This window comes from Dreissena polymorpha, chromosome 3, assembly GCF_020536995.1.
Source record: "Dreissena polymorpha isolate Duluth1 chromosome 3, UMN_Dpol_1.0, whole genome shotgun sequence".
Lineage (NCBI taxonomy): Eukaryota > Metazoa > Mollusca > Bivalvia > Myida > Dreissenidae > Dreissena > Dreissena polymorpha.
Window position 1 is genome coordinate 42,503,959 of NC_068357.1, and position 24,590 is coordinate 42,528,548.

The 24,590-nt window shown below is 37.3% G+C and overlaps 1 protein-coding gene across 3 annotated transcripts in view; it reads left to right on the forward strand.

Annotated features, from left to right (window-relative positions):
- LOC127873842 (cysteine-rich motor neuron 1 protein-like) overlaps positions 1–24,590 on the forward strand; it is an 83,257-nt gene that overhangs the window by 24,090 nt on the left and 34,577 nt on the right. For all 3 annotated transcript variants that reach the window (XM_052417895.1, XM_052417897.1, XM_052417898.1), the window contains 2 exons: positions 702–950; positions 20,982–21,149. In XM_052417895.1, the coding sequence (XP_052273855.1) occupies positions 702–950; positions 20,982–21,149 (417 nt within the window). The remainder of the gene's footprint in view (positions 1–701; positions 951–20,981; positions 21,150–24,590) is intronic.

Consider the following 24,590-nt stretch of genomic DNA (forward strand, 5'->3'; position numbering starts at 1 on the left):
TGTTTGGGAAGGTGACAAATAATAAATATCAGTTTTTGACATGATTGTTATAAATGTATTTATAGCTATAGGTTGTTTCCAAAAAAATCTCCCATTTTTTGCTCAATTTTGTCATTTATTGCATATTTGTGAGGTTACTTAATTGTTGAAATGGGCATTTTAACATCATGACCTTGGAGTTTAATTTAATTTTTATGTCCACAAAAAAAATCAAATTGGACTTGACTGCTAAATAGAGATTATATATTGCACCATGCAGTGAACTGATAGTTTGTATTGTCAATTTCAGTGATGTCATCAGTTTTGATTGTCCATTTTAATTATATCAACAGTTTTGATTGTCCATTTCAGTGATATCACCAGTTTTGATAGTCCATTTCAGCGATATCATGTCAATTTCAGTGATATCACCAGTTTTGATTTTCCATTTCAGTGATTTCACCAGTTTTGATTGTCCATTTCAGTGATATCATGTCCATTTCAATGATATCACCAGATTTGATTGTCCATTTCAGTGATATCACCAGTTTTGATTGTCTATTTCAGTGATATCCCCAGTTTTGATTGTCCATTTCAGTGATATCCCCAGTTTTGATTGTCCATTTCAGTGATATCCCCAGTTTTGATTGTCCATTTCAGTGGTATCACCAGTTTTGATTGTCCATTTCAGTGATATCACCAGTTTTGATTGTCCATTTTAGTGATATCACCAGACTGTGATGCCTCTGAGTGCGACTCGATTGTTACACATCACTGCCCTTCGGACTCTGTTCTTGTGTACAACAGCACTCAGGAAGATGATGCATGCTGCAAGATAACTTACGAATGCAGATGCAACATGGCATCCTGTAAAATACCCAAGTGTTTCCCGGGTCATACCCCACAAATACTGCGCCACAGTAACCATAGACCAGGATCATGCTGTGACCTTTACCAGTGCACAATGCGGGGTAAGTTCATTTTGTATTTATATAATACTGAAATAACCAGAACAATGATTATGCTCAGTGTTTTATTCGTTAAAAATTGGGTTTGGTATGCAGTCCCATTCCCAATGGAAAAAAATATACATTTTTCCAAAATGGGACCTAAATATTCCAAATAACAGATTAAAAAAAAAGTTGTTTCTAAGATCTCAACATTTTGTTTATCTCTCATCCAGCTATATAAGTTTAACCTTAGTAAATATAATACTGAAAACACTTCCATTCTAAATTTTGAAGTATTTTATAGCAAAACAACATTGATGCATCATATAGCGCTATAGTATGGAAAACGATTCATGCATTTAATTAATGCATTTAATCTATGTGTTTTTTTTACGAATGTACAATAAAATATATGATATCAGTAATTTGTATTGATTTAGAAAAATTGAAGTTATGCAGGTATTAACAAAACTTCAACCACTTTTGAAAATAAATATTTGATTTTAACATCAAGATATATGTTTCTGGAAAAGTGTTAAACATTATTAAAAATATGTAACTGCCACCCTCCCATGCTCACTGTTGCTATACAATCTGAAGCATTAACTAAGGTGCTGTAACTATAGAGGAATTGCAGAAAATAAGAAGCAAATGTCACAAGCTGTTGATTAATGTGCGATTATTCATTGGAATTCCTTACTGTAAAAATAAATGATATGTTCTTTTTAGAAGTTAACAGTTATTAACTATTGTGTGTTTACAGTAACAGATATGGCTTACAAATATTTGTACAAAAGCTTTAAAACCTGATACTGGCATTATGCTTATATACCCTTAAGTCCTTCAGAAGTGTGACTTTGGCCATAGATCCACTTTATCTTTCTATCCTTGCATTTAGACAATTACTAATGTGTTTGGGGTAGATAGTACCTAAATACAGCTGTGTTTACACTTCAACACCAGGTTAGATTAATTTGAGTTATAACCACATTTGAAAACAGACACTTCTTGTGCAACACTCCTAAATGTTATTGACCACGATTAATTGCATTTAAATGATTAAACCATGTGCCAGAGTTCAGATTGGCTATCTGCTGCCAATAGTCTCAATTGTTTGCTAGCAGGAGATATGGCCCACTGTGCCTCCACTGTTAGTGACCTGAGGAGGGACATTGTCCACCGTAGCCACCACGGAAACATAGCATAGCCACCGCTGAAACATAGTGTAGCCACCGTAAAACATAGAGTAGCCACCACTGATACATAGCATAGCCACCACTAAAACATAGCATAGCCACCACTGAAACATAGGCTAGCATAGCCACCACTAAAACATAGCATACAGGGTTTTTTTCCCACTTTTTGGGAAGATAGCCCATGGCTTTGGAATTGGGAATTTTATCGGCATTTTCATGAATTGGGAAAATAAATTCATTAGCCTTTTTTTCCACATGAAAAGTCCACTGATTAGGGAAATACCAAATTTGATATAACTCTTTATAATCATTCAAATTAAAAGAACAAAATCATATAATACTTTGTTAGATGTAATTGAATTGAAATTGAGATAAAATACGCATAAGACTTCTTTCTAAAAAAAAAAAAAAAAAAAAATTGGGAAGTTTTTGCCACATTTTGGGAAAAAAGTATACTTTTTGGGATTGGGAACATAGCCGAATTTCGGCTATAAAATCGGGCCAAAAAAAACCCTGGCATAGCCACCACTGATACATAGCATGGCCACCTCAGAAACATAGTGTAGCAACCACTGAAACATAGCATAGCCACTACTGAAACATAGCATAGCCACCACAGAAACATAGGGTAGCCACCACTGGAACATAGCATAGCCACTACTGAAACATAGCATAGCCACCACAGAAACAAAGTGTAGCAACCACTGAAACATTGCATAGCCACTACTGAAACATAGCATAGCCACAACTGAAACATAGGGCAGCCACCACTGAAACATAGCATAGCAACAACTGAAACATAGCATAGCCACAACTAAAACATAGCATAGCCACAACTGAAACATAGGGCAGCCACCACTGAAACATAACATAGCCACCACTGAAACATGGCAAAGCCACTACTGAAACATAGGGTAGCCACCACTGAAACATAGTGTAGCCACCATGGAAACAGTGTAGCCACCGTTGAAACATAGCATAGCCAGCACTGAAACATAGCATAGCCACCCCTGAAACATAGCGTAGCCACCACTGAAACAAAGCACAGCCATTACTGAAAGATAGGCTAGCATAGCCACCACTGAAACATAGCATAGCCACCACTGAAACATAGCATAGCCACCACAGAAACAGCATAGCCACCACTGAAACATAGCGTAGCCACCACTGAAACATAGCATAGCCACCACTGAAACAGCATAGCCACCACTAAAACATAGCATAGCTACCACTGAAACATAGCTGAGCCACCACTGAAACATAGCATAGCCACCATGGAAACAGCGTAGCCACCACTGAAACATAGCGTAGACACCATGGAAACAGCATAGCCACCACTTAAACATAGCGTAGCCACCACTGAAACATAGCGTACTCACCACTGAAACATAGCGTAGTCACCACTGAAACATAGCATAGCCACCACTGAAACATAGCGTAGCCACCACTGAAACATAGCGTACAGAGGAACTGCATGAAGAATCATTATAAATGCTGGTAGCCCTAAGGAAGGCTGTTGTCAAGATATAAGACAGAGAAATAAAACTAAATGAATGTTAAAATGACCTTCCATTTTTACATGTTGTTCATAACTGTCTTTTCGTTTGATCCACCGTAACGATACAAGCTTTTTGTAAGATATTGGTCCAATTAAGATAGTGTAGTAATTTATGGTATAATTTGAATAAAGCAACAAACATTTCCAAAAATGAGTTAAATTTACTTCCTGAAGATCCTTGTCTTGCTGATGTTTTGAAAAATTATGATCTTAGAGACTAAAGGAGTCAAAAAGATATCTTGTTTTGCTTTTTTGTTTGTAACTGCTCAAAATAATAATACATATGATCGCTTTATTGGCTTATTTGATGTGAACAATTCTGTCACCTATGCTGAAATTTATCTATATTTGTTCCTAGTTTCACCAGCACCTCTCTGCAATAGTTTTTTTAACCCTTTAACACTTAGATATGTATTTTGACGCATTTGTAGTTGGTTAGAAAGTAACATTTAATTAAACACCTTTCTTACTAAATTCAAACCCTTAGTTACTGATAAGCAGCAAACAGCATAAAACCTGAACAGACTGCGAGTTACTTGCAGGCTGTTCTGGTGTTATGCTTGTTGCAAAAGCCATTTTCATTTTGCTTCTGAGTGGAGGAAAGGGTTAATTCAACTTTTGTTATATGCAAGTTTTATAAGTTAAAGTCATATAATGTTTGTATATGTTTGGTAGTGACAGCTTTAAAATGCATGCAAAAACTCATGGTGGCACTTCAAGGGAATGCTAAATTGAGTCTTATGGCTACAGTTCACATTTTCAGATTGTACATGTTTTTCTTTTAAGATTTTGGTATATGCGCTGAGACTGCAGTTAACAAACTAAACATAAGCTAATGTTTTATGTTGACATATCAGTTTAATATTGACATGAAGTAATAACTGTAGATTCTGATTACAAAATGATTGTGGTTGTGATTTTCATTTACTAATAGTGTCATTATGACGAGATAAACAATAAGTATTAATCATTATCTTTATTACATTAGGTACATATAATAAAACTGCAGATTTTAACAAATGATAAGAAGAATTCACATGTTTTTGTTATGTTGTCCATATTTAAACTCATCACCAAATGCAATAACAAAGTTAATCAAAATGCAATATATTTTCACCCATATAGCATATTTCACAAGAATTATGCTATAATAAAGTTCCACTTCAGTGCCTGAAAGTTTCCCCAAATGCCACTTTTTTGCAGGGGATTCGCTAGTTTTGCTTAAATCAATTGCTTTTTATCCCCCGGATCAGGTTTTCTATCCGTCTGCTCGTTGGTCTGTCAGTCCATCTGTCGGTCTGTCTGTCACAATATATTTATTAAGTTAGAAAATTGCAGTTTTCCTTATTTGAAAGTAAACATATAAAGCTTTAGGGTTACTATTAATAGTTTGGCAATTGTTTTAGGTTATTTAGATAAAAAATATCATTGGTCGTGCAAGTTTTTTCACTGTATGTAGACTAAAAGTTAAATTCAAAAGGCATAAAAACACAAAAAGTGAGTGAATAGATTCATGTTTCTGAATGGTAGTGCAATAATTGCAGTCTGTCATCATTCTGTTGTACAATGGTAGTGCAATAATTGCAGTCTGTCATCATTCTGTTGTACAATGGTAGTGCAATAATTGCAGTCTGTCATCATTCTGTTATACAATGGTAGTGCAATAATTGCAGTCTGTCATCATTCTGTTGTACAATGGTAGTGCAATAATTGCAGTCTGTCATCATTCTGTTGCACAATGGTAGTGCAATAATTGCAGTCTGTCATCATTCTGTTGTACAATGGTAGTGCAATAATTGCAGTCTGTCATCATTCTGTTGTACAATGGTAGTGCAATAATTGCAGTCTGTCATCATTCTGTTGTACAAAATGACAAGTGAATGCCACTATTCTTCAAAACTCTGTGCAGAAGTTTTCATTGCTTAAAGCATATCCTAGTCTGAAGTGGGGTCAGAAACTAGGTTACCTGTAAAAATCTTCAAAATACTGTGTATTTATTCCCTCATATGAGAGGTGAGGTATATCACTCTGCATACATTTTGTCTGTCATAAGGTGAAGGTCTTCTGGTAAGTCTGTCCGTCTGTAGGTCATTTGATCCTTTGAGTTAGTTTCTGCCCTATATCTAGAGAATCTTTCAACCTAGAATCATAGCAATACATATGGTGGTTAATTGGGAGGAAAGGATTTAATATTGTTTTGAAGTCCAAGTTTACGTTAAAATCATGGAATTTGTGTTGGCTGTGAATCTCCTGGTATGAAGCATTTGTAAGGGCTGTAAATCTGGTATATAGTATTTTTGATGGCTGTGAATCTCCTGGTATATAGCATCTGTGGTAGCTGTGAATCTCCTGGTATATAGCATTTGTGATGGCTGTGAATCTCTTGGTGTATAGTATTTGTGTTGGCTGTGAATCTCCTGGTGTATAGCATTTGTGATGGCTGTGAATCTTTTGGTATATTGCATTTTTGATGGATGTAAATCTCTTGGTATATTGCATTTGTGATGCCTGTGAATCTCCTGGTATAAAGCATTTGTGATGGCTGTGAACCTCCTGGTGTATAGCATTTTTGTTGACTGTGAATCTCCTGGTATATAGCATTTGTGATGGCTGTGAATCTCCTGGTGTATAGCATTTATGTTGGCTGTGAATCTCCTGGTATATAGCATCAGTGATAGCTGTGAATCTCTTTATATAAAGCATTTGTGATGACTGAGAATCTCTTGGTATATAGCATTTGTGATGGCATTGAATCTCCTAGTATAAAGCATTTGTGATGTCGTTGAATCTCCTGGTACATAGCATTTATTAGGGCAGCAAATCTCCTGGTATATAGCATTTGTAATGGGGGTAAATCTCCTGGTATAAAGCATTTGTTAGGTCTGTAAATCTTCTGGTATAAAGCATTTGTTAGGGCTGTAAATCTCCTGGTATATAGCATTTGTGATGGCTGTAAATCTCCTGGTATACATCATATGTGATTGCGGTGAATCTCCTGGTATAAAGTATTTGTGTTGGCTGTGAAACTCCTGGTTAATAGCATTTGTGATGGTGACAAATCTCCTTGTACAAAGCATTTGTTATGGCTGTAAATCTCCTGTTATATAGCATTTGTGATGGCTGTTAATCACCTGGTATATAGCATTTGTTAGGGCTGAAAATATCCTGGGATATAGCATTTGTGATGGTTGTGAATCTTCTGGTATGTAGTATTTGTGATGGCTGTGAAACTCCAGGAATAAAGCATTTCCTAGGGCTGAACATATCCTGGAAAATAGTTTTTGTGTTGCTTGTAAATCGCCTGGAATATAGCATTTGTTAGGGCTGTGATCTCCTGGTATAAAGCTTTTGTTATGACTGTGAATCTCTTGTTATATAGCATTTGTTAGGGCTGTAAATCTCATGGTATATAGTATTTATACAGGATGTGAATCTCCTGGTATATAGCATTTGCGATGGCTGAGAATCTCCTGGTAGTTAGCTTTTGTGATGGCTGTAAATCTCCTGGAATATAGCATTTGCGATGGCTGTGAATCTCCCGGTATGAAGCATTTGTGATGGCTGTGAATCTCCTGGTATATAGCATTAGTGATGGCTGTGAATCTGCTTGTTAATAGCATTTTAGACGGCTGTAAATCTTCTGGTATATAGCAATTGTGATGACTTTCCTGGTATATATCATTTGTTATGGCTGTAAATCCCGTGGTATATAGCATTTGTACAAGATGTGAATCTCCTGGTATATAGCATTTGCGATGGCTGTGAACTCCTGGTAGTGAGCTTTTGTGATGGCTGTAAATCTCCTGTGTATATAGCATTTGCGATGGCTGTTAATCTCCCTGTATGAAGCATTTGTGATGGCTGTGAATCTCCTGGTATATAGCATTTCTTTTGGCTGTGAATCTGCTTATAAATAGCATTTGTGACGGGTGTAAATCTTCTGGTATATAGCATTTGTGATGGTGGTGAAACTCATGGTGTATAGCATTTGTTATGGCGCTGAATCTGCTTGTAAATAGCATTTTTGATGGTTGTAAATCTCCTGGTATAAAGCATTTTCATGGCTGTGAATCTACTGGTAAATAGCTTTTAAAATGGCTGTGAATCTCCTGGTATATAACATTTGTGATAGCTGTGAATCTGCTTGTAAATAGCGTTTTTAAGGGCTGTACATTTTATGGTATATAGCATTTGTTATGTTGGTGAATCTTCCGGTATATAGCATTTGTAATGGCTGTAAATCCCCTGGTATATAGCATTTGTACAGGATGTGAATCTCCTGGTATATAGCATTTGTAATGGCTGTGAATCTCCTTGTAAATAGCATTTGTGATGGTGGTGAATTTCCTGGTATATTGCATTTGTGATGGCTGTGAATCTCCCAGTATATAGCATTTGTGATGGCTGTGAATCTCGTGGTATAAAGCATTTGCTGTGAATCTGCTTCTTAATAGCATTTTTGATGGCTGTAAATCTTCTGGTATATAGCATTTGTAATGGTGGTGAAACTTATGATATATAGCTTTTGTCATGGCGCTGAATCTGCTTGTAAATAGCATTTTTGTGATTGTTGTAAATCTTATGGTATATAGCATTTGTGAAGTCGTATATTCTTTTGGTATACAGTCCAACCTGTACCTTCGACCACCTTTTAATAGCGACCTACAGTCAATAACGACCACACCGATTTCCTCCCGAAATGTCAGCCATGACGCTGTTAAGTCATGTGATACACATCTTACCAGTGGACTCGTCAGTGGCTATGGAGATATTGGCAAGTGACAGTTTATCGCACTCAATAGCAGTTGTTAGAAGTCACCTGCTTCTTTTATGCATTTGACAGTTTGTCAAAAGTGTAAAAATATGCCTTTGTATTTAAGTGACTCCTGATTAATGTACTTATTGCTGGAAATATCTAAGACAAGTTTGGGGCTTTCATCAACTCATTAAGGAAATTAACACTTTCATATCAATAAAGTTGCCGTAAACACAAACATTTTGATATTCATTCCCTTCTTAAATTTCTCCGTGATAAGACGTGCATAGATTATATATATTTCATGTATAAATGTTTGCTATGTTATGTGTATTTTGTACTTTGTTCTTTGTAAAATTACATGTACATATACATGTATGTCAATAGTTATTTATTCATGTATATGATTAATGATATAAATAATAAAAACATAAGGGAATGGAAATAATAAATATAAAAACAAAACTGTGTTTTCAATCCTTTATTTCATTATACCTGTAAACATTTAAACAATAGAGCACATACATACATAAAGTCCCTGTTAAAAAACTACTAGCATATTTTGAAAAGTTTCAATCGACCCTGCAAATATAGACCACCTGTGAACAAAGACCACAATGACCAAATCCATTGAGTGGTCTTTATTGAAAGGTTAGACTGTATTATAAGCATTTGTGATGGCTGTGAATCTTTTGGTATAAAGCATTTGTGATGGCTGTGAACCTACTGGTATATAGCATTTGTGATGGCTATGAATCTGTGGGTATGTAGCATTTGTGATGGCTGTTAATCTCCTGGTATATTGCATTGTGATGGCTGTGTATCTTGAACTGGTGTATAGAATTTGTGATGGCTTTGACTTTCCTGGTATAGAGTATTTGTAATGGCTGTAAATTTTTCGGTAAAAAGCATTTGTAATTGCTGTAAATCTCTTGGTATATAGCATTTGTGATGTCTGTGAATCTACTTGTAAAAAGCATTTGTAGTGGCTGTAAATCTTGTGGTAAAAAGCATTTGTAATTGCTGTAAGTCTTCTGGTATATAGCATGTGTAATGGCTATAAATGTCCTGGTAAATATTCTTTGTGCAGGCTGTGATTTTCCTGGTATATAGCTTTACCAGTGCTTTTGACCTCAGATTATTAAAACTTTTCTTGTAAAATGAATTGATGATAGCCATGATATATTATGGTAATTACTTAAGTATTATAAGCTTGACTGGCAATCGCTCTTAAGTTAACATGTATATCAAACAGAAACCAGTTTAGTCTTTGTGGTCAATCAGCATTGTCAGTTGTAGTCAGTGGGGTCATTGACATAATCATTGTGTAAACAACAAAATTTTGAAAACATGACACATTGTGCTGACTTATCACTTGCAAAAACAAATTGCTGATTATTTGTTTTAAAACCAATCCTTAATGTTGACAGCTGTCATTAGGGGCTCATTGGGTTTTATGATTTGATTAGTGAGCTTAGTTGAAATTGTTTACATTGGGACCATGCACAGTGGGACATCAGTTGACAGCAGTCATGCACAATGTCTCATTGCAATCCTATGAGAGGTTCACAAACCTTCTTGTTAGGAGAAGGAAACAATGTATAAAAGGTCTTTTTTCCATGCTGTGCCTATCTCTATTTTTGGATATTTTATTGAAACACAATTATTAATTATTGCAAATTATTAAAAATTGTTATATCTGATTACCATATTCCTTCCAGGTGTTATTTTGTTGAGGAATTGCAGACATTAGAGAGTATATTTTGGTTTTAATAAATTAACAAATATGGGACAGTGTATTGCAAGTAACAGTCATGTGGCTTTCTTCAAGGTTAGTGTTCAAATATTGCTGATATAAAATTGCCTGTCATGTTTTCAAAAAATTAGAATGCGACAATCCCCCTTGTGTATTGCAAGTAACAGTCATGTGGCTTTCTTCAAGGTTAGTGTTCAAATATTGCTGATATAATATCGCCTGTCATGTTTTCAAAAAATTAGAATGCGACAAACCTCCTTTCATATGCGATATCTGAACCTTTGAACACAACCATTGCACTTTACGAATGCGACCGTTGCCCTTTATGAACGCGACCGTCGCCCTTGTATAGGTGATATTATTACAGCGATATTTGAACAGTACAAATATCGCGTGTCGCCGCGACTGTTGCGCAAAATATGGAGTATCACTTCTTGCGTCGTGTGTCGCGGTCTGAAATTAGACCGCGATATCGCGGTCTGATATTAGATCGCGATACACAAGATTCAGATAATAAGGGCCATATTTGAATAATAAAATATCGTGCGTCACCGCGACTGTCGGGCAAAATATTGTGCATCGCTTCTTGTTTCATGCTTCGCCTTTTGAACGCAAGACACGCACAATATATATAACACGATATATCGCCTTTTGGGCTACCTACACCAGGGCGATATATAGTGTTAAATATATCGTGCAAAGTCACGACTGTTGCGCAAAATATCGTGCGGCGCCACGACTGTTGCGCAAAATATTGTGTATCGCTTCGTGTGTCTAGTGTCGCCCTTGATGAAAGAAGGGCGAGATTATAGATAGCACTATCTGGATTCCGTAGAAATGCGATTTAGTAATGTATGGAAGACTTGTTATTTATAGTATCGGTATTGAATTGCAATTTCCTTCATATGCCATTGGAAATGTATTTTTGAATTCATAAGTCAATTTAACCGATTAAATGGTGGGTATTATTTTGAAATGACATTCCAATCGGTTGTCAACAAGTATGTTTCCCACATATTTTGTTTCAGACTGTGGACAATTTACATCCTATTTTGTACAGAGTGAATGAGCATTTTACAGCTGGCAGACTGGTTTATGTTACATTGCTGTTTCATCTGGGTGCATCATTGTAAAATTCCAAGATCAAGTATCACAAGTCATGTAACAATGCATGTGTGTAAAGTGTCTTTCCAGATTAGCTTGTGCTAGCCTGTAGGTAAGACACTTTCGGCTTTTATGATATTTTTTGTTTAAAGAAAGTCTCATCTTAGCTTAAATCCAGTTTAGACGGAAAGTTAGTTGTCCCTGATAAGCCTGTGCAGACTGCACAAGCTAATCTGGGATGACACTTTACGCACATGCATTAAACCCCCTTATCACAGAGCAGGGCTCAAATATTTTGTATTTCACTATTTGAGGGATTGCGATGCCCAAAAAGCATAGCTTGTGGTCTCCCTTGTTATTTTACTGTTGCAACTTACAATCCTGTTTATTATACCACACTTTTATTCACAATGCTAAACTCCCATAGGTCATCGTGTCATAGAAATACTGTCATACCCAGCGGGAAAAAATTTACTGTCTAAAAAATACTGTCGCCCGCTACCTTAGCATTCACGTGCCACCAGCTGGAAAATATTTACTGTCTAAAAAATACTGTTGCCCGTTACCTTAGAAATCATGTGCGGAATGGTAAAAAATTATACTGTCCAATTCGCGCATGCGCTGTACGCAGTTTTGCATTTCTGTTGTATTTGGATAATTAAAATATCGATTGCAGCTGAAACTGTGCTGTAGAATAGATTAATGCCATTATTTAAACTTTGACAGGAGTCAAACAAAAATCAAATTAGTATAAACGACCCGCTTACCTCAATGGCAACTTAAATCCAATGATAATAACAATAAGGTTACAATGATATACACTTCCAGTGTCTGTTCTTAAGGTGTTATGCATGACAAACACGCAATCCAAAATACGCTTTGGATTTGTTCGATGCTTTAAACAAATATTTTACTGTTAAAAAACCACCACCTCCATATTGTTGTCCCAAAATGTTTCGTCACCGCAATGACGTCACATGAGTTCGTCATTAATTGCGTGATCAATTGATGAAAATAAAATACGGAAAGCTGGTTCTGTATTATATTTTTTTTTAAATTGACGACTAAGAAAATTGATGGGATAAATCGATTACTAGGTCGGTTCCGAATAAAGCGTAGTTCATTTTGCTCGGCCCAAAAATCTCATGGTTCATATAAATTGTTCATGTTTGAATAGTTTGTTCCGTATAATAAAATAAATATTACATGTCTGACAGGATGACAGTAAATTTGTAAACTTTCGGAAAAATACTGTCAATCTTGGCTTCTCCTTGGTTGACAGTATTTCCTCAAGTTGACAAATTTACTGTCACCCTGCCCGACATGTAATATTTATCCCCACGTTTTTCTTAGAAAAAGTGGGGATATTGTATTGATGTGCGTCTGTCCGTCCTGGCCCCCTGCTCCTCCTACACTGTTAGCACTAGAACCTTGAAACTAACATACATGGTAGCTATGAGCATATGTGTGACGGTGACAGTAACAGAATTTTTATCTGACCCCTGGGTCAAAAGTTATGGGGGTTGGGGCGGGCCGGGTCAGAGATTTTCACTCATTTTTAGCTCATCTATTTTTTGAAAAAAAATTATGAGCTATTGTCATCACCTTGGCGTCGGCGTCGGCGTTGGCGTTGGCGTTGGCGTCGGCGTCCGGTTAAGTTTTGCGTTTAGGTCCACTTTTCTCAGAAAGTATCAATGCTATTGCATTCAAACTTGGTACACTTACTTACTATCATGAGGGGACTGGGCAGGCAAAGTTAGATAACTCTGGCGTGCATTTTGACACAATTATGTGCCCTTTTTATACTTAAAAAATTGAAAATTTTGGTTAAGTTTTGCGTTTAGTTCCACTTTTCTCAGTGAGTATCAATGCTATTGCATTCAAACTTGGTACACTTACTTACTATCATGAGGGGACTGGGCAGGCAAAGTTAGATAACTCTGGCATGCATTTTGACAGAATTATGTGCCCTTTTTATACTTAGAAAATTGACAATTTTGGTTAAGTTTTGTGTTTAGGTCCATTTTATTCCTTAAGCATCAAAGCTATTGCTTTCATACTTGCAACACTTACTAACTATCATAAGGGGACTGTGCAGGCAAAGTAATGTAACTCTGACTGGCATTTTGACAGAATTATGTGCCCTTTTTATACTTAGAAAATTGAAAATTTGATTAAGTTTTGTGTTTAGGTCCACTTTATTCCTACAGTATCAAAGCTATTGCTTTCATACTTGCAAGATTTATGAACTATCATAAGGGGACGGTGCAGGCAAAGTTATGTAGCTCTGACTGGCATTTGGACGGAATTATGGGCCCTTTATACTTAGAAAATTTAAAATTTGGTTAAGATTTATGTTTTGGTCCACTTTACCCCTAAAGTATCATAGATATTGCTTTCATACTTGGAACACTCACAAACTATCATAAGGGTACAGTAAAAGGACAAGTTGCATAACTCTGGTTGTCATTGTTATGGAATTATGGCCCTTTTTTGACTTAGTAACTTTTAATATATGGTTAAATTTTGTGTTTCGATCCACTCGAAGTATCAAGGCTATTGCTTTCAAACTTCAAATACTTACATGCTATCATGAGGTTACTGTACCTGGCAACTTGAATTTTACTTTGACCTTTGAATGACCTTGACTCTCAAGGTCAAATTATTAAATTTTGCTAAAATTGCCATAACTTCTTTATTTATGATTAGATTTGATTGATACTTTGATGAAACTACTCTTACCTGACATACCACAATAGACTTCACCCAAACCATCCCCCGTGCCCTCCCCCCCTCCCCCTCCCCCCCCCTATTTTTTTTTTTTTTTTTTTTTTAAGATCATCTCACAAATGACCACCACACCCTCACACTATACCCCCCCCACCCCCCCCCACCCCCCCCCACCCCAATTTTTTTTTTTTTTTTTTTTTTTTTTTTTTTAAGATCATCTCACAAATTATCACCACACCCTCACACTATACCCCCCCCCATTTTTTTTTTAAAACGGTTATGTTTGAAATATCGTCCAACCATCGCACCCAAACCCCCCCCCCCCCCCCCCCCCCGATTTTTTTTTTTTTTTTTTTTCGCTTTTTTGGAAGATAATGTAATAAATGTCCACAACCCCACACTATACACCCTTCTTCACTCCACTCCTCCCTCCTTTGTGATTGAAAATGAGAGTCCCTTCACCTTTAAAAAGAAAATAGATGAGCGGTCTGCACCCGCAAGGCGGTGCTCTTGTTTAATGTTATTTTACATTAACTTTTTCATTTCTGCACCGATTTACTTCAAATTGATACTGAGCCTCTCTTATGACAATACGGTCAATCTCAACTATGCATAGCCCAATTACCAACGCTGGGGCGCCTGGGCCACATAGGCCACGCCCACCCAAAATTGCCTTTTACTATAATTTCTTCATTTCTACACCAATTCACTTCAAATTGATACTGAACCTCTCTTATGACAATACGGTCAATCTCAGCTATGCATGGCCGCATTACTAACCCTAGGGCATCCCGCGCACATAGGCCACGCCCACCCAAAATTGTCAGTTACTATAATTTCTTCATTTCTACACCGATTCACTTCAAATTGATACTAAACCTCTCTTATGACAATATGGTCAATCTCAGCTATGCATGGCCCCATTACCAACCCTGGGGCGCCCCGCCCACATAGGCCACGCCCACCCAAAATTGCCTTTTACTATAATTTCTTCATTTCTACACCGATTCACTTCAAATTCATACTGAACCTCTCTTATGACAATACAGTTAATCTCAACTATGCATGGCCCCATTACCAACCCTGGGGCCCCCTTTCCACATAGGCCACGCCCACCCAAAATTGCCTTTTACCATAATTTCTTCATTTCTACACCGATTCACTTCAAATTGATACTGACACTCTTTTATGACAAGACAGTCAATCTCAACTATGCATGGCGCCATAACCAACCCTGGGGCGCCCCGCCCACATAGGCCACGCCCGCCCAAAATTGCCTTTCACTATAATTTATTCATTTCTACACCGATTTACTTCAAATTGATACTGAACATCTCTTATGACAATGCGGTCAATCTCATCTATGTAAGGCCCCATTACCAACCCTGGGGCACCGCCCATAATAGGCCACACCCACCCAAAATTGTCTTTTACTATAATTTCTTCATTTCTACACCGATTCACTTCTAATTGATACTGAACTTCTCTTCTGACAATACGGTCAATCTCAACTATGTATGGCCCCATTACCAACCCTGGGGTGCCCCGCCCATAATAGGGCACACCCACATAGGCCACGCTCACCCAAAATTGCCTGTTACTATAATTTCTTCATTTGTACACCGATTCACTTCAAATTGATACTGAACCTCTATTATGACAATACAGTCCATCTCAACTATGCATGGTGCCATTACCAACCCTAGGGCGCCCCGCCCACATAGGCCATGCCCACAGGCCACGCCCATCCAAAATTGCCATTTACTATAATTTCTTCATTTCTACACTGATTTACTTCAAATTGATACTGAACATCTCTTATGACAATGCGGTCAATCTCAACTATGTATGGCCCCTTTACCAACCCTGGGGCGCCCAGCCCATAATAGGCCACACCCACCCAAAATTGTCTTTTACTATAATTTCTTCATTTCTACACCGATTCACTTCTTATTGATACTGAACTTTTATTATGACAATACGGTCAATCTCAACTATGCATGGACCCATTACCAACCACGGGGCGCCCCTGGGTCAAACATGCGGGGTGGGGATACGCGTCGGCCTCTGCCGCGCCATTTCTAGTTATATAATGTATTACTGCTGACATGAATTTAGAAATTTATTATAAATGCAAAAATGAGTATGATAAATTTTAAGTGTTGCAAGACACCTGAATGCGATTTGTCAGGATGATAAATGTCCTCAAATTTGGATGATTTATAAATGTATTATTTTCAGTAATTATGTGGGCATGACAAAAATGATCAGTCATTTGGTTTTGTTTTTTGTAAATTAAAAAATATATAAATAAGTAAATTATTTCATTATGATATAGTGCCAAATTATGCAAAATGATTACAGTGAATGTGATGAGTGTATGTTAAAACGTGTAATCCTTTCCCACTCAGAAAGTGAAAATTTCTACGTGCAAACAGCATAAAACCAGAACAGCCTGCGGATAACTTGTAGTTTGTTTAGGTTATATGCTGTTTGCTGCTCATCAGTATCTAAGGGTTGGAAAATGAAGCCTTTAAAACTTAAATCTAGTAAGAAAGTTCTTTAATTAAATTTAACTTTCTAAGGGACCACAAATGCGTCAAAAAACGTATCTAAGTGGTAAAGAGTTAATTATGCACCTTTTCAGACAAGTTATACATGCTATATTGCTATGCACCTGGTGGGAAGGCTGAAGCCAGTGAGATGTTCCATATTCCTTATAAAAATCCATGGGAAGCGGAGAAATCAGTGCAAAAATCACATTTTCATTGTTGTGATGTGCGTCTGTCCGTCCGTCCTGGCCACCTGCTCCTCCTACACTATTAGCACTAGAACCTTGAAACTTACATACATGGTAGCTATGAGCATATGTGCGACGGTGACAGTGACGGAATTTTGATCTGACCCCTGGGTCAAAAGTTATGGGGGTTGCAGGCGGGGCCGGATCAGAGATTTTCACTCATTTTTTTATGTTATTTTACCTTAACTTCTTCATTTCAGCACCGATTTACTTCAAATTGATACTGTGCCTCTCTTATGACAATACGGTCAATCTCAACTATGCAAGGCCCCATTACCAACCCTGGGGCACCCCGCCCACATAGGCCACGCCCACCCAAAATTGCCTTTTACTATAATTTCTTCATTTCTACACTGATTCACTTCAAATTGATACTGAACCTCTCTTATGACAATACAGTTAATCTCAACTATGCATGGCCCCATAACCAACCCTGGGGCGCCCCGGCCACATAGGCCACGCCCACCCAAAATTGCCTTTTACTATAATTTCTTCATTTCTACACCGATTCACTTCGAATTGATACTGAACCTCTCTTATGACAATACGGTCAATCTCAGCTATGCATGGCCCCATTATCAACCCTGGGACGCCCCGCCCACATAGGACACGCCCACCCAAATTTGCCTTTTACTATAATTTCTTCATTTCTACACTGATTCACTTCAAATTGATACTGAACCTCTCTTATGACAATACAGTTAATCTCAACTATGCATGGCCCCATTACCAACCCTGGGGCGCCCCGGCCACATAGGCCACGCCCACCCAAAATTGCCTTTTACTATAATTTCTTCATTTCTACACATATTCACTTCAAATTGATACTGAACCTCTTTTATGACAATACAGTCAATCTCAACTATGTATGGCCCCATTACCAACCCTGGGGCCCCCCGCCCATAATAGGCCACACCCACCCAAAATTGTCTTTTACTATAATTTCTTCATTTCTACACAGATTTACTTCAAATTGATACTGAACATCTCTTATGACAATACGGTCAATCTCAACTATGCATGGCCCCATTACCAACCTAGGGGCGCCTCTGGGTCAAACATGCAGCGTGGGGATATGGGTCGGCCTCTGCCGCGCCATTTCTAGTTGGCATTATTTTAAAGGAATATATGAAAATAGTGTTTATCATAGTTTTTTTAATTTCAAATCCAAACCAATTTTTGATATATTGATGAATAAACACAATGTCCACACTTTTTGCAAAAAAGTTTAATTAAGTATAAAGTAAACAAACTCTTTATTAATATTTATTTTGTTTTATAATTCGTGTCATTGTTGACAAAAACATTCATTTGGATATTTATCCCCACGCTTTTTGAGAAAAAGTGGGGATATTGTGGTTATGTCCGTCTGTCCGTCCGTCCTGGCCACCTGCTGCTCCTACACTATTAGCACTAGAACCTTGAAACTTACACACATGGTAGCTATGAGCATATGTGCAACGGTGAACTATTTGGAATTTTGATCTGACCCCTTGGTCAAAAGTTATGGGGTTGGGGCGGGGCCGGGTCAGAGATTTCTCATTTTTTTAGGTTATTTTACTATAATTTCTTCATTTCTACACTGATTGTCTTTAAATTGATACTGAACCTGCCTTATGACAATACGGTGAATCTCAACTATGCGCCCCGCCCACATAGGCCACGCCCACCCAAAATTGCCTTTTACTATAATTTCTACACCGATTCACTTCAAATTGATACTGAACCTCTCTTATGACAATACGGTCAATCTCAGCTATGCATGGCCCCATTACCAACCCTGGGGCGCCCCGCCCACATAGGCCCCGCCCACGTAGGCCACGCCCACATAGGCCACGCCCACACAAAACTGCCTTTTACTATAATTTCTTCATTTCTACACTGATTTACTTCAAATTGATACTGAACCTCTCTTATGACAGTACAGTCAATTTCAACTATGCATGGCCCCATTACCAACCCTGGGGTGCCCCGCCCACATAGGCCACTACCACCCAAAATTGCCTTTTACTATAATTTCTTCATTTCTACACCAATTTACTTCAAATTGATACTGAACCTCTCTTATGACAATACGGTCAATCTCAACTATGTTTGGCCCCATTACCAACCCTGGGGCGCCCGCCCACTTAGGCCACGCCCACCCAAAATTGCCTTTTACTATAATTTCTTCATGTCTACACCGATTCACTTCTAATTGATACTGAACTGCTCTTATGACAATACGGTCAATCTCAACTATGCATGGCCCCATTACCAACCCTGGGTCGCCCCTGGGTCAAACATACGGCGTGGGGAAACGCGTCGACCTCTGCCGCGCCATTTCTAGTTTGAGTTGATATAATGTTCCAAATGTATAAACAAAGTAGTGGTAAAATTTAGGTAACTTGGTTGCCATGGTAGCCAATCCCCTGCAAATATAGTGTTAAACAATGGTTTCCATGATAGTTAACTCTCTGCAAAACAATACAAGAACTTTTCATGAACAAGCTCAAGAACTTAGTTCAAGAAAAACCTTGAATGACAAAAGACTGTTCATTAACACATTGCAGTTCTTGATCGTGTTCAATAACTGTCAATTTACGTGTTAAATAACTGTTCACGAACTTGCTAAATAACTGTTCATGAACTTATTCAATAACTGTTCATAGACTTGTTCAATAACTGTTAATGAGCTTATTCAATAACTGTTCATAGACTTGTTCAATAACTGTTCATGAACTTATTCAATAACTGTTCATAGACTTGTTCAATAACTGTTCATAGACTTGTTCAATAACTGTTCATAGACTTGTTCAATAACTGTTCATAGACTTGTTCAATAACTGTTAATGAGCTTATTCAATAACTGTTCATAGACTTGTTCAATAACTGTTCATAGACTTGTTCAATAACTGTTCATAGACTTGTTCAATAACTGTTCATAGACTTGTTCAATAACTGTTCATAGACTTGTTCAATAACTGTTCATAGACTTGTTCAATAACTGTTCATAGACTTGTTCAATAACTGTTCATAGACTTGTTCATGAACAGATTGATTGAACAAATTTCATTCATGCATGTGTTTTTGAACACATATATGAAATACAATCATGTGCATGGTAAACTGTTCAGCGCTTTATAATTTATGTTTGTACTTCTTTTGTTAGAAAAAATGTTCAATCAAGATGTTCTCCAGTAAAAAAAAAAGATTAATGGCAATCTCTGTCTCAGACAAGCAGTTTAGCTTTATGTCCACAACATGTAGAAAAGAATGCAGTAACACTGCAGTTATTGATTCCACATCAACATTTGTTTAAAGATTCAACATGCATAAGTTAAAGTGAAACAATTAAATGTTTTTTTTTGTTTTTTTTAATAGCACAAAGATGCTTATCTGTGTTGAAACTCTTTTTTATGGAAGGTAATAATCAGGACCAAACTTGAGCATGTACTAATGTCTACTTTATTTGTATGGATTTCTGCTGATGATTTCACTTTGCGATGATGTCATATAATTTTTGCTGATGATGTCACATGCTGATGATGTCACATGATTTCTGCTGATGATGTCACATGCTGAGGATGTCACATGATTTCTGCTGATGATGTCACATGCTGAGGATGTCACATGATTTCTGCTGATGATGTCACATGCTGATGATGTCACATTATTTCTGCTGAAGATGTCACATGCTGATGATGTCACATTATTTCTGCTGATTATTTTACATGCATTCAATTTATGTTCACAAGTAACAGGTTGCCAGAAGATTGTACCTATTTGTGTTCCTGTGTTACAGGTTGCCAGAAGATTGTACCTATTTGTGTTCCTGTGTTACAGGTTGCCAGAAGATTGTACCTATGTGTGTTCCTGTGTTACAGGGTGCCAGAAGATTTACCTATTTGTGTTCCTGTGTTACAGGTTGCCAGAAGAATGTACCTATGTGTGTTCCTTTGTTACAGGTTGCCAGAAGATATTACCTATTTGTGTTCCTGTGTTACAGGTTGCCAGAAGATTGTACCTATTTGTGTTCCTGTGTTACAGGGTGCCAGAAGATTGTACCTATTTGTGTTCCTGTGTTACAGGTTGCCAGAAGATTGTACCTATTTGTGTTCCTGTGTTTCAGGTTGCCAGAAGATTGTACCTATCTGTCTTTCTTTGTTTCAGGTTGCCTGTCTGAGGGCCAGGTGTACAAGAACAGTGAGACGTGGCGGGAGGGCGACTGTGTCATGTGCCAGTGTGTCAACGGCAGCAAGCAATGTCAGGCAGAGATGTGTGTCACCACATGCCACAGCCCCAGATATGTACCAGGAAGATGTTGTCCCATCTGTGAAGGTAAAGGCATACTTTAAAGAGACGTTTTCACAGATTTTGGAATGTATTGTAGTTTGTCATCAAAGCTATATTGATAAATGTATACATTAGCCCTAAATAGCTACAGTGAAAAACAAGATTAAAATAATAGAAAGAAAAAAAGTAACCCTAGTCTACTGGGCAAGAACCACTGTCCCATGGAGTAATAGTATAACACTTTAATCACTGGGCAATCTGTGCACATACAACGAGTGATGTATTTTATACTTTATATAAGCAATCCTCGTAGTGCCACAAAATATAACGATAACAACAGAACTCTCCAAATTATTCAATTTTTTCGCATTTGTTATGCTCGATAATTTTCAGGTTTTTTAATCATCAAAAGATACATGTAACTGATATTTAAGAGCATGATAATATGTTCATTATTGCTGTTTCCGTGCAAATATCACAACTTCAACGAAAATGTGTGAATCTGAAACATTTTTTGTTCAATTTTGTCTATTTCCCAAAACGTGAAAAAGTCTCTTTAATGTATTCCATAGCTTCTGCATGTTGGTCTCATTTTTTATGTCCCCCACTATAGTAGTGGGGGACATATTGTTTTTGCCCTGTCTGTTGGTCTGTCTGTTGGTCTGTTGGTCTGTTTGCTCTAAATTTAACATTTTGCAATAACTTTTGCTATATTGAAGATAGCAACTTCATATTTGGCATGCATGTGTATCTCATTAAGCTGCACATTTTGAGTGGTGAAAGGTCAAGGTCAAGGTCATCCTTCAAGGTCAGAGGTCAAATATATATGGCCAAAATCGCTCATTTTATGAATACTTATGCAATATTGAAGATAGCAACTTGATGTTTTGCATGCATGTGTATCTCATGGAGCTGCACATTTTGAGTGGTGAAAGGTCAAGGTCATCCTTCAAGGTCAGAGGTCAAATATATGTGGCCCAAATCGCTTATTTTATAAATACTTTTGCAACATTGAAGATAGCAACTTGATATTTGGCATGCATGTGCATCTCATGGAGCTGCACATTTTGAGTGGTGAAAGGTCAATCAAGGTCGTCCTTCACAAGGTCAAGGTCATCCTTCAAAGTCAAACGTCATATAGGGGGACATTGTGTTTCACAAACGCATCTTGTTTAACCACAAGCCAGATACAAGTTCCTTAAGATGAAACGGTTAATACACATTTATTAGTGCCATTATTTTCCAAGCAATAGAATGTACAGTATAATTATTTGGTTAGTATTTAATAGATAACTACTGTTTATTGTGCCATATTAAAAGAACAGGTTTGAATGAAATTGTGCATGTGTACATGTTGTCTACTTGATAAGTAATGCTTGCATTGCATTTAACGTTTTTTACGCGTCCTTTCTCCAAGCATAACAATATTTATCACATTCTATACCCTGTTTCCCATGTAATACAACCATTACATATTTTTTTATAACACATTTGTAATACAACATTTTTAAGCGTTTTCATTGGCTAGTAGTTTTCATTTATTGACCAATCGCATTTTGTTATTTTGCTGAAATGACGTTGCAGCGTCAAATGACGTCACGAAATGTAAACAACATTCGGGATTTATCATTATGTTTGCGTAAATATTTATTTAATTTGCTCATTTACAAGCATGTGATAAAAAAGATGAAACTCGTTGTCATTTCATGACAACTCGTGCCAGATCCTATAAATATATAAACAATAATAGCAAAATTACCTTCATGTTATGAACTTATGCAGCGACGTCACATGACGTCGGGCCAAATTCCCAACAAATGTTTTAAACCTAGCGAAAGATTCTAAATATAATATTTTTAATGTGTAGACATATTTAACAGTATTTGTTAGTATAAATATGAATGTTATATATATATATAGTTTCTTTTTTACCTAAGGAAATTACAGAAAATTGACCCTGTCAAGTTTCTAACATTGTAAACAAAATGTAGCTCAAGGGAAGATTTTGTGCAAGCAGAAGTTACAATGAGATACTGTGCGGACAGCAAAACACGCAAAAATAATTTTAGCATAAGAAAAAGTTGGTTTCTTTCCTGTTTAGCTCACCTGAGCATGAAAGGTCAAGGCCACCTCTTGTGATCACTCAGTATCCGAGGTTGTGCTCAAGGTGAGCCATTGTGATCACCCTATGTCCAGTATCCCAGGTTGTGCTCAAGATGAGCCATTGTGATCACCCTACGTCCAGTATCCGAGGTTGTGCTCAAGGTGAGCCATTGTTATCACCCTATGTCCAGTATCCGTGGTTGTGCTCAAGGTGAGCGATTGTGATCACCCTACGTCCAGTAGCCGAGGTTGTGCTCAAGGTGAGCGATTGTGATCACCTACGTCCAGTATCCGAGGTTGTGCTTAAGGTGAGCCATTGTGAGCACCCTATGTCCAGTATCCGTGGTTGTGTGGTGTATGGTGTGTGTTGACATTTTTTAAGCAAACTGCAAATCTGGGTCAGGTGTGTTCAAAAATGAATTGCCGGTTTAATCTTAGAAAATCCTTGAAACCTCGTTAAAGTCAACTCTTGTTAATATTGAATATAGGATTTGTGCCATTACTGACCTATTACTACAATGTTATTCATGAGTTACCCCTTTCCCACTTAGATACATATTTTGATGCATTTGTGGTCCCTTAGAAAGTTCAATTTAATTAAAGGCCTTTCTTACTAGATTTTAGTTTTTAAGGCTTCATTTTGAACTCTTAGATACTGATGAACAGCAAACAGCATAAAACCTGAACAGACTGCGAGTTACTCGCAGGCTGTTCTAGCTGGTTTTATGCTGTTTGCACATAACCATTTTCACTTTGCTTTTGAGTGGGAAAGGGTTAAGCTTACTTGTGTGTCTAATTTGTGAGTTATTGTTACTCAATATGTAATTTATTGTATTCCCCCTTTTTGCAAAAGGGTGCAGATAGCAGTTGCACCTTTTGTCTGTACGCAAGTATATACAAATGCTATTGCCTCTGAGCTATAAACATTTGATTCTTGCTGGCCCAATACATACCAATTTATAATGTTATATTTCATATGGGCTGTGCTCTGTGAAAAGGGGGTTTAATGCATGTGTGTAAAGGGTTGTCCCAGATTAGCCTGTGCAGTCCGCACAGGTTTATCAGGGACAACACTCCGTTTTTATGATATTTTTCGTTTAAAGAAAGTCTCTTCTTAACAAAAAAAGCAGTTTAGATGGAAAGTGTGGTCCCTAATTAGCCTGTGCGGACTGCACGGGCTAATCAGGGACAACACTTCACCCACATGCATTAAACCCCTTTTCACAGAGCACGGCCATTATGTTTGTTTACAGAAGCTAAATGCATGCAGAGTGATTTGTTTGTCAGATTTAAGTAAGTGAATGTCATTTTTTAATTATTTATATAAGTGGCAGCTATTAACCATGACACATTGCAATGTGTGACAGCCATAATAAACATATA